This window comes from Heloderma suspectum, chromosome 2 (genome assembly GCF_057233095.1).
Source record: "Heloderma suspectum isolate Gila_16-S chromosome 2, 16-S_ref, whole genome shotgun sequence".
NCBI classification, from domain to species: Eukaryota; Metazoa; Chordata; class Lepidosauria; order Squamata; family Helodermatidae; genus Heloderma; species Heloderma suspectum.
Window position 1 is genome coordinate 174,542,268 of NC_139459.1, and position 10,267 is coordinate 174,552,534.

General features: G+C 48.2%; 1 protein-coding gene across 16 annotated transcripts in view; it reads left to right on the plus strand.

The window, feature by feature from the left end:
• Nucleotides 1-7,600, plus strand: part of ZWINT (ZW10 interacting kinetochore protein) — a 20,843-nt gene extending 13,243 nt beyond the window's left edge. For 10 of the 16 annotated variants that reach the window (XM_084836241.1, XM_084836233.1, XM_084836239.1 and 7 more), the window contains 6 exons: nucleotides 966-1,022; nucleotides 1,127-1,278; nucleotides 1,914-2,085; nucleotides 2,178-2,317; nucleotides 4,518-4,677; nucleotides 5,580-7,600. In XM_084836241.1, coding sequence (XP_084692367.1) covers nucleotides 966-1,022; nucleotides 1,127-1,278; nucleotides 1,914-2,085; nucleotides 2,178-2,317; nucleotides 4,518-4,677; nucleotides 5,580-5,672 — 774 coding nt within the window. In that variant the 3' untranslated portion in view covers nucleotides 5,673-7,600. The remainder of the gene's footprint in view (nucleotides 1-965; nucleotides 1,023-1,126; nucleotides 1,279-1,913; nucleotides 2,086-2,177; nucleotides 2,318-4,517; nucleotides 4,678-5,579) is intronic. The other 6 variants (XM_084836245.1, XM_084836244.1, XM_084836242.1 and 3 more) reach the window with 1 other exon arrangement.
• The last annotated feature ends 2,667 nt before the right edge of the window (nucleotides 7,601-10,267 follow it).

Below are 10,267 nucleotides of genomic sequence, written 5' to 3' on the forward strand. Positions count from 1 at the left end.
CCCTAAGCTGCAGTTAATTGCAAACACAGTGACAGTTGCTTTCCCAGTTCCTTGGGCTGCTGTTGCTGGCCTCTGCTACTTAGATTTGCTATGGGCTGTTCTTTCTGTCCCTTTCTCTCTTGTCTTCACCACCTTCCTACTTTGTTATTTTTCTCCTCAGTGACTCTGCTTCACTCTGTTGCCTTCTCTCGTCTGAGAATGACAAGATGTTCCCTGAGCATCTCTTCCCTCCGTGGCCTTCCCTGCTTCCCCTTCAACTGTCTGTCTCTCTCCTCCCTGCTCCTCAACCTGTCCAGCTCCAACCATCTTTTTAAAACATGCTTCCCTCTCTTTCCTCTCCATTCCTCCCATTCTTTCATTTATTTATTTCATTTCTATACCGCCCAATAGCCAAACCCACTTCTCATAGTTCCCCTTCCAAGGCCCTTTGGAGCAGGTATTACATGCGTCTTCCCCCTCAGAAGCAGGAAGCTAGTAAATGTGGATGCAGTTAATTAGATTACATATAACCTGTGATGATAGGTTAAAGCTCAAGGACCCCCTCCAGGGTCAAAGTACTGAATGGAGGGGGAAAACATACTTTCCCTCTGTTTATCTGTCCCATCAGGAATAATACGTGCGTTAAATCCAATGTCACACTAGTGGACATTCTCTAGTGCAACAGGATTTTGTCCCTCTCTCCTCCTCCTCTGCATCCCTTCATGCCACCAGAAAATCTGGAGGGTTTCCAAGCCCTCCAAAGAAGATTTTGGGGGTGCATGGGAGACCATAGTGTGTGTGTGGGAGAATCACCCCCTTTCCCAGTTCTGCTGATGAAACTGTTTCCGTCAGTAGAATGATGCTGTTGGATACAACCCCATATCTGTAATTCCATTGAAACAGTTAATGGATTTGGGTCGGCTCTGATTTTGGCCTGACTCCTTTGCTACAGCTGTACATACTTCAGTTTTGCATTTCCTTTGTAGAAATGGGAGGTGGAGGAGAAGGCCAGGAATGCCCAGAACAGGTGTCTGAAGGAACAGGTGAGGGTATCGGGGTAGATGAACTTGATCTCACCCAATTCAGTAGCGGGGATAGCAGGCAGTTGAGTCCCTCGGTCTGATCCAGTCTGCTGTCTCCATGGCAGGAGCTCTTGTGTGAGCGCCAGCAGCAGCTAGAAAGGCACGTGGTGGAGCTGCAGAACAGGTTGGAGGTGCGCCGTGAGGAACTGCGCTGCTTGCAGGTAGAACTAGAGGAACAAGCATGCCAGGCCTCTGTTTGGCAGGAGAAAATGCGGAGGTGAGTATTTTGGTTCTGGCTGCAGGGAATATAATCCGACATCGCGCTTGTAGTTTGAAATAACAATCTCTGGAGTTCCATATTGTAGTTCGGAGGGGTGTGTGTGTCTGTGCATGCTGAAATTCTGTGGATGTGCAGAAAAGCTGCAGAATGTGGCACTGGCTGCTTCCCACTCAAGAAATGTAGGATTCTGCAAGGTTTCTAGCCCCCTATGCTGGCAAAGAGATCTGCTTGACAGTGTGGGGACATAGCCTGCTTCCTTCTCGAAGCCAGAGGGCTTGCTGAGTAAGCTTTTCAGTGGTACCCCTGTATAGTTCTTTGCCACTTCCCATGACTGGTGGTGGATGAATCAATGATGCAAAAGAAGAGATCATTCTCATTTACTTAATCCATAGCAAATTGCCTGGTGCACAATTCAGATTGAGTGTGTGTGTGTGTGTGTGTGTGTGTATAGACATTGCCCTGCTTTATCACTGCTAACGGATTAAATTCTTCATGCATAAGGCTTCCTTAAAAGGGTGGGGGGGAAATCCACGTCTTCACTGTTGAGTAACCCCCACGGTGATGCCACAGTGAGTGGTCTTGAGTATGTAACCTAAGTGCTTCTTTTTACTGGACTGTTCTGTTGTTTGCAGCATCTCAGACCTCCGGTGCCTCTTGGAGACTTTGCAAGGGGTAAAACTGACTTACGCCGCGGAGAGCGACCTGGAGATTGAGCTGACCTCGCATTCCCAGTCTGTGACCCCTGCTCCCCATCACCTGAAGCTGCACTTCCACTGGGAGAATGATGGCAGCATCACTCTGCAAGTAAATAAGAGTGAGGAGCGGTTGCTGCTCCAGACCAATGTGCCTGAACCACTGATCTGATCTCTCGATCTCTCTCTTTCCCCCCTGTGTAGAGCGACAGCCCTTTTTTCCTTCTCTCCTCTGTTCTTCCCATGGGCGCCTGTAGCACCATGAAAGGCATCATCCTGGAGCTGCAGCATAGCTACTCCCAACAAGCACAGCTTCTGGCTGAGATCGCATCACTGCAGAGCTGGTGAGCTTCCTAACTTGACTGTAGCTTGTGTTGCTGTTTCAGGCCTCTGGAGGTCAGGGGTGAGTTCCCCACTTTATACAGGATAGGGGGGTGGGGGTGGAGGAAGCGTAGCTGAGCCCTAGGGCACCTGCTTTGCATCTAGAAGGCTCCAGGTTAATTCCTTGGCATTTCCAGTTAAAGGATGCTAGCTAGCTGGGTTGAGAAAGAAACTCTGCCTGCACTCTTGGAGAGCTGCTGCCCCAGTCGGAACAGATGGTGCTGCATTGGGTGGGCGAACGGTCTGGCTTTGGGTAAGGTAGCTTTGTAAGTTGTGCTGCCTCTGAGGCCTCCTTAGCAAGCTTCCCTGTGGCTACTTCTTTATGTGCTTGAACTGGATTTATTTTTAAAACGCATGCCTTGCTTTTCTTTATAAACTCAAAATGGCTTACAAAAAAAGGACATACAACGCAATGAACGCCGTTCAGATGACTAAAAGCAATTCTGCACATTAAAATGAAGAGCAGAACAAAACAATTCAACATAAAAAAATAGGAGATAGAACTTTAACCCACACCAAAAGCTCCGTGAAATCAAAAGGTCTTGGCAACTTGCCTGACGCTTAGGAACGCAGGAAGCTGCCTTTTACTGAGTGAGACCAGGGGTCCATCTAGTCCAGTATTGATGCTGACTGGCAGCAATTGGCTCTCCAGGGTTTCAGGCAGGAGTTTTTCCAGCCCTACCTACAGATGCCAGTGCTTGAAGCTGGGACCTTCTGCACACAAAGCAGGGTCTCTACCACTGAGCCGTGGACTCTCCGCAAAGTTGGAGGGGGCAGGGGCAACCAAACTTCTTTAGGGAGGGAATTCCACAGCCTGGGAGCTGCAATAGGAAAGGTGATGTTTTGAACTGCCAGGTGCATGTCGCTGTCTCTCTTGGCCACTTAGTGTTCTTTGTGAATATGTCCCTTCTGGAGGTGGCAGTGATGTGAAATTGATACCCATCTGACCATTTGCTAGCAATGCTGGTGCATGTGCACCTTAGATGAGCTGATGTAATGTTAAAAGCATGAGTTATGAGCCCCCCGTTCAGATCTTGTCTCTCCTATAAATTCAGCAGGGAGCCTTAGTCGAGTCACTCTCCTAGCTTCAGTGCTGCTCTCATCTTCCTTCAGTGGTGGTGTTGGTGGTGAGACTGGCCTACCATGCTCAGTTATAAAGATGACTGAACACATGTAAACCCTTTTGAGCACTCAGGATTTGTGTGAGGTTTACATTTATTGTTTTTATCCAAACAGATAATGATACTGGAAGGCCCCCAAATGCACATTCTGAAAAACCAGTGGTCCTTGACCACGTCTCTGCTGATGTTCCTGTTTATTTCGTATTGTGCCAGGCACTGTACAGAATCTAGAAGGTGACATTGTCTCTCTACTAGTAGGGATTGACAACTGGCAGCTTTTGGACCTGATCTGCCCCTTCAGTTGGCAATGCCTGGCTATTTTGTACTTGCTAGTTATTGCTTAGGCCTGGGGTCCCCAAAGGTGGTGCCTATTTTAAGGCGTATTTAACAGACAACCAGATGCATCCTTGGGAAAGGAAAGGAAGATGGTGAGGCGGCTGGAGTCCAGCACTTTCCAACACACCCAAGGTAAAAAACAAAATTGTGAGAGATCAGGAAAGGCAGGGAACCCCACTTCCCTTGGTGCCCACTGGGGCTGTCCACTAAAAATGCCTTAATTGCTGCTCTCATTGTATGGGAGGCTAAGGGGTATGCTGTCTTTTTGCAGGGAGGCATGATGACTGCTTTGCATTTGGTTCATTTGTGTGCTTTGTTCATTTGGTTTCTGTGAAATGGGTATTTTGTTATGGTTTGGCATTTGGGGCTCAGATCCCATCTTTGCCTTGTACTGTTTCTTGGGCAAATTACTTGTCCCTTGTGACTAGCCATGCCCCCAGGATGGCCATCTTGTGGTGGTGACCATGACAGTTTTGCAACTGTCCAAATAGGCTCATTGGCCCCAAAAGGTCAGGGACTCCTGGCTGAGGTATTGGCCCATCCTATACTTTGAGAACTGCTGATCTCTATGTATAGAGTCAATTGCTGCTCTCAAGAGGTGTGCCAAGTGACTTCCGTTTTGAAAGAGAGCAGTTCTCAGTCCCCCTCATCCTCTGTGCATGTCACTGCTGATGTGCTAACACCTTCTCTGTTCCTTCCTCCATAGTTTTGCCATTGATTGGCAGCAAGAGAAGAGGCTGCTGAGTTACCTGAAGCCATCTTCAACTTGTTGCCTCTATGTGGAGCCGGGATATCCAGCCAGCGGGAGGATCTGCCTTCTCTCAGTGAAGAGCCAACATGGTACAGTTGATGTGACTTCCTATAAGGTTAGTACTGATACATCTGTTTTCTACCATTTTCTGGCTAATCAGCAAGGCCTTGATAGGGGCTGGGAGAAGATGTCAAACTAGCAAAATGCCCACGAAATGGTGGGGTTGTGTGTATGGAAATTGGACTGGAAAGATGAGCTATGGGTGAATGCTGGCAGTTTGTTACATCTATATAGCCATGCTCAACTTTTCACCTTTGCTTTGAGCCCCTTTAAGCATGGCAGTCTTTGCCCCTTGGTTGCTGGGCATGCAAATAGGTCGGAGGGGGTGGAATGATAGCAACCAATGGGTTGAATCCAGTGCTGTCATTCCTCTAGCAGAACTGCTTCTGTCAGCGGAACCAGGATGAGAGCTGTTCCCCCTCTACCTTGCGTGCTCTCAAGATCTGCTCCGGAGAGCTGGTAAACTCTCTGGAAAAGATTTTTGGGTGGCACAGAGGACTGCAGCGGGGAGGAGAGAGGGAGAAAGTCCCCTTGCCTGAATGGAGTTCTGCTGGAGTGATGATCGATTTAACCCAATGTCAATAAAGGCACTGAGGGCTCCTGAAGGCCATGATATTCCCCAGTGCAGTTCCCAGGGGGTGCAGGCTTTTGCAGTGGGAGGGGGGCTCCCCCTGGTGAAAGGCTGTAGGTTCCTTAGCCACCATCTGTTACTTCCCCTCCCCTCCATCTCACGCTGGCAAAATGGTTCAGAAGGAGTTGGCTGGTTCGTGGAGGAGTGAGACATTGCTATGTAAGATTCCCGGGAGGCAATATCTTTTTTTTTAAAGCAGCAGCACCAAGCTCTTGGTAGTCCACCCTGCACAAAGTAGAAGAGTAGTTCAACTTCTTGGCATCAGCCTCCACTTCCTAGAGTCCCAACCAGGGTGCAGCTCCCCTAAATGTCTGTCTTTCCTGCAGCCCCCTCAAGAGAGACCTTCACTGCAAAACTGGCTGGTATACCTCAGTGCTGTGGATTTCAGTGCTCCTTTTCTTGCTCGAACAGCTTCCTAGGTCTGGGCAGCATGACGAGGATTTGTGGCTAGAATCTCTCGAAGAGCCTCCCTCCTTGTATCCTGAGGGAGAGGGAAATGAGATTTCATTGGGACAGCTGTGTGTGTGTGTGTGTGTGTGTGTGTGTGTTGGGCCGATCCAACCCCTCCTCCCCCTCCTTTCAGTTTTGATTTTCGCTGTCTTGAGTAGATCTTCCTCTTCCACATTTTGACCGTCTTCCCTTTCCTGTTGCTCTTACTGTGTTTCACTGTTGGATGACTGTCCCTCATTAGCAGCATGTGTCCAGTATTTTACTCAACTTTATAAAATGTTTATTTTCTGTCTAATAAAATACTCTTTTGGGGGTCTCTAGCTCTGGCCTCTCACTGACTGACTTGGTTGTACAGAAGGTTTTTCCTAGTGCCCTCTAATTCCCTGTCTCCTCTCCAGACACTCTCACAGGCTTGTTACATATGTGTTATGCATTCTGATGAAAGAACAATCTCAGAAGGATTTTGTGGATGTTTTAAAAACCGAGAGATACAAATGAGCTGCGAGCATCAGCATTCACTGGTGTATTGCTAACAAGTGGGGAAATTGTATTTTTGGACGTATGCAGAATTTGCCTGGGATTGTTAACATTCATAAAGTTCTCAAGTCTGCAAGATTAGGCAAATATTAATATTCATCTCTCTGAAAAATATCACTAGGTAATATTTTCATTCAGGTGGGGTAATACCTACCCTTTTCATCAGAGCAGCACCTAGGTTGGCCAAGTGGTAACTGGTTGGTGTGAGTTGTTCAGCATTTAACCACAGGGTGGTGCAGTTGTATCATGATCCATAAGGTCTGCCCTTGTCGGAGGCCGGGGATGCGACTCTAGGGGCTGCTCTTTGGGCCCCTTCACCAGGATGCCTTTTCCAGTATGCACTTGACCCCAGAGCAGTGTGCCTGTAGCAAAATTTTCCGCCCTTGCCTCACTTTGGGCTTCAGGCAAGGGTGTATGTACCCTGTTGACTTTGTCTCGCAGATGTTGTGTCTGATTCATGCACAAGGTTTCTCATCCACAGCCCTTAATACTCTCCCATCATAATGGGGTGCTAGTAGACAGGCTCATAGCTTCTCCCTTTGGGCTCTACAAGCTGGGCTAAAACTCTGACAAATTCCTCCTCAGCTGTGCCTGTGTGGCTGCTCCCCTTTTTGCTTCTGTTGGAGGTGGGAGGAGGGACACAGCTGAGAAGTGGGGCATCAGTTGAGACTGAGCTGCTTCTTCCCTGTTGTAGCTCTTAAAGAACACACACCCTCTCCCCGCCCCAGCCCCTGCATCCTTTTCTTCCTGCTTACGAGAGAGGGGTGGGGGGATGTTGCTGAGGATCAGCTTGACTTAGATTAAGAGGGGCTGAGTTTCCAGGGAGGCTAGAGTAGTGAGGGGGGTGTTGAGGGGGCTTTTGTCTGCAGGATGAGAGCTAAATGCGTGTCGGTCCTCTCACTGAGTGCCAGACAAAGGCAAAATGGAAGGATATGTGACATAAATGGAAAGAGTGGGGGAGGCATGGGCATAATAAGGGGCAACCCGATGTGAGCCTTCTGGGGACAGAAATCCATCCCCTATTTTTTGCGGGACAGGGGTAAAGCTGCAACTTCTCAAGGCCCTGGGGTAGGTTGGATTATGAATCAGTAAACAGAATATCTGTTCATATTGGGAGTTGAAATCACAAGAGGTGTGTCCTGAGGAGACAGCAGCAGCCCCTTTATCAGTGTTGTGCCCTCCCCCTCGCCCCTTTTTAAGGAAGAGAAATGGGACCCCGTGATTTCCAGCACAACTTGGCAGGCCTGGTTCACTTTGCACCTGAGGGAAACTGTACCTATATCTGACCTGCTGTGAAGCTCTCTTCCTTTCACACCTTGGCTTTCAGTCTTTGGATTAAAAACAGTGCTGCATGTTTGTGAGGCTGGCTCTCCATGAAACATTTATTGGCTTGGGTGGGAGTTGGGAAAAGCCTTAAGTGAGCATTTTCTGCTTGGGCTCGCATGATGAAATATTTAAGTACAGCTCAAAAGTGGTCAGTGTTCGTTCAGGAAAATCAACACTTCAGTGGCTTAGGGCAAGGGACTGGGAAGAGGTTGGCAGGGTTAGGATAGCAGGGAAGGATGGTACATGATTCATGAAATTGGTGGTGGTGGCGGGGAGATGTGTGCAAATATTTTCCACACAACAGGAGCCAGCTGGGAGTGGGGGAAAGAGATACCTGTTTGCACCAGTAAGTGGAGTGATCCTGTTCTCAGTGGTGTCCCGACCCCAACTTTCCTTCCAGACAGTGATTATTTGGGAGGTGACCAGAGCCCAAGACTACAAGGACACCGTGGTTTTTCTGCCTTGGGCGATCTCCCTCCGACAGGTGCTGCTGACTGGGATTCCTCAGTGGCCAAGGAAAGGCATGGTGCAGAGGCTCACAGCTACGCCTGTACCACTGCCGCCTCCTGCTCCTCCGTGGCAGCTGAGCCCCAGAACAATGTTCTGGAACTGTGTCCTGGGAAGCCCTGCCTTAAGCTCTGCTCTGCTACCAGGGAAGGCACTTGGAGAAAAAGGGCCAGAAGGAAGAAACGAAGTGGGAAAAGTTTGTCTAAGAAGGATGGGGGGGGAAGAGGGGACATTGTAGAGGAAATAAATGATAAATGTGGGGAAGAAAGGAATGTCAAGAGAGAATGTGATCTGATAGCACATGATGTTGCTGCCTTGCTGAAGCTAAGCAGGTCTGGGCCTGGTCAGTGTCTGGATGGGAAACCACCTTGGAACCTGATGTACACCACCTGAAATTCTGTGATGGAAGAAAGGCAGAATATAAACTAAAAGAAATAACACCTCTGTATAATTTTATATATTTCACAGACATTTTCTGATGCAAAATTTGGGCTATGGTGCCATTTTTATTTTTCCCCTATAATGCAGGTTTTGCACACAGCCTGGTTATAAAGCAGGGGAGGAATCATATCTTGACTGCAGGTCATTCACTCACTACGTTTCACAACTATTCCTGTTTGTCGGGAGGTGGTCTCTCTCTGTCTCTCTTTTGCCAGGATTATCCTGAAGTTTATGACGTTCCTTTTTAAACTCTTCTTTAACCCCACTAAGGGCTTTCATTGAGCCTCAATAGATTGGCTCTTTTAAGATTCTATTCACTGCCTTCTGGAACATGCCCAGGACATTAATTTTTTAGCCTTTTCTCTAGTAACTAGAGCAAATCCTCTGGAGCTGATTTTATGTCCTTGAGGTTTCTACATTCTGTTCTTCAGACCATCCTTTTGTACTTGCTCACAATGACCATGCTTTCCCTGGGACCAGGCCTGCCTGTTTTAGAGCTAATTTTAGCATTTGAGGGAAGGGGGAGGGAGGGACGGATGGTTCTCCTACCTTTTGTATAACAGGGCTTCCCTAATAGTCAACATGGATTACATTTCTCTGCCCTATTGCGTGCAATGGATATGAACCATTATAGAAATCAAATAAAACATTCCTCTGAAAGAATATATATTTCTCCCTAAACATGAAAAGCTTGTCACTGCTATTGCTGGGCGTATTTATTAAATGCCAGTGTTAAAACAACTCATGGGGGACAGACTTGTCGGAGGCGATTAGCTATGACAGCTGGATGAAACTTCCATGTATGGAGGCAGTTTACATCACTGGTACAGGGGTGGAGAGCCAGTGGCCCTCCAGATGTTGCTGGACTTCAGCTCCCATCATCCCTGGTCACACAGGTTGGGGCTGATGGGAGCTGGAGTCAAACAACATTGGCAGGGCAAGGGATTTCCCTATTCCTGCTGTACCAGATGGAAGGGTAGACCTTCACAGCCTGTTTGTGAAGTGTCCACGGGTCTCTGCCCAATCACTGTTGGAACCAGAATGCAGCATTGGATGGATCCTTTAGTTCAGCTGCTGACCACTTGGTATGCTGATGGGAGCTGAAGTCCAGCAACATCTGGGGGACATCAGATTGGGGAAGGTGGTTTTAGAGTGAACTAGCAAGGCATATGAATATGCAGTTGATAATAGTCCCTGCCCCCTAGGAGCTTACAGTCGGCCATATTACAAAGAGATAGGAATTGGTGGGAGATGGTTGGATTAACGTATGGAGTGGGAAATGGATGGGGGGCAGTGGATGAGCACTAGACAAAGACCATGGGAAACATCCCACGGCGGGGGTGGGGGGATGTGCTGCCTCTTCCCCTTATAGAATCATAGAATAGTAGGATTGGAAGGGGCCTACAAGACCATCGAGTCCAACTCCCTGCTCAATGCAGGAATTCAAGTCAGAGCATCCCTGACAGATGGCTGTCCAGCCTCATCTTGAATGCCTCCAGCGTGGGAGAGCCCACTACCTCCCTAGGTAATTGGTTCTGTTGTCGTATTGCTCTAACAGGAAGTTTTTCCTGATGTTCAGCCGGAATCTGGCTTCCTGTAACTTTAGCCCATTATTCCGTGTCCTGCACTCTGGGATGACCGAGAAGAGATCCCAGCCTTCCCCCCTATGACAACTTTTCAAGTACTTGAAGAGCGCTATCATATCTCCCTTCAGTCTTCTCAAGGCTAAACATTCCCAGTTCTTTCAGTCTCT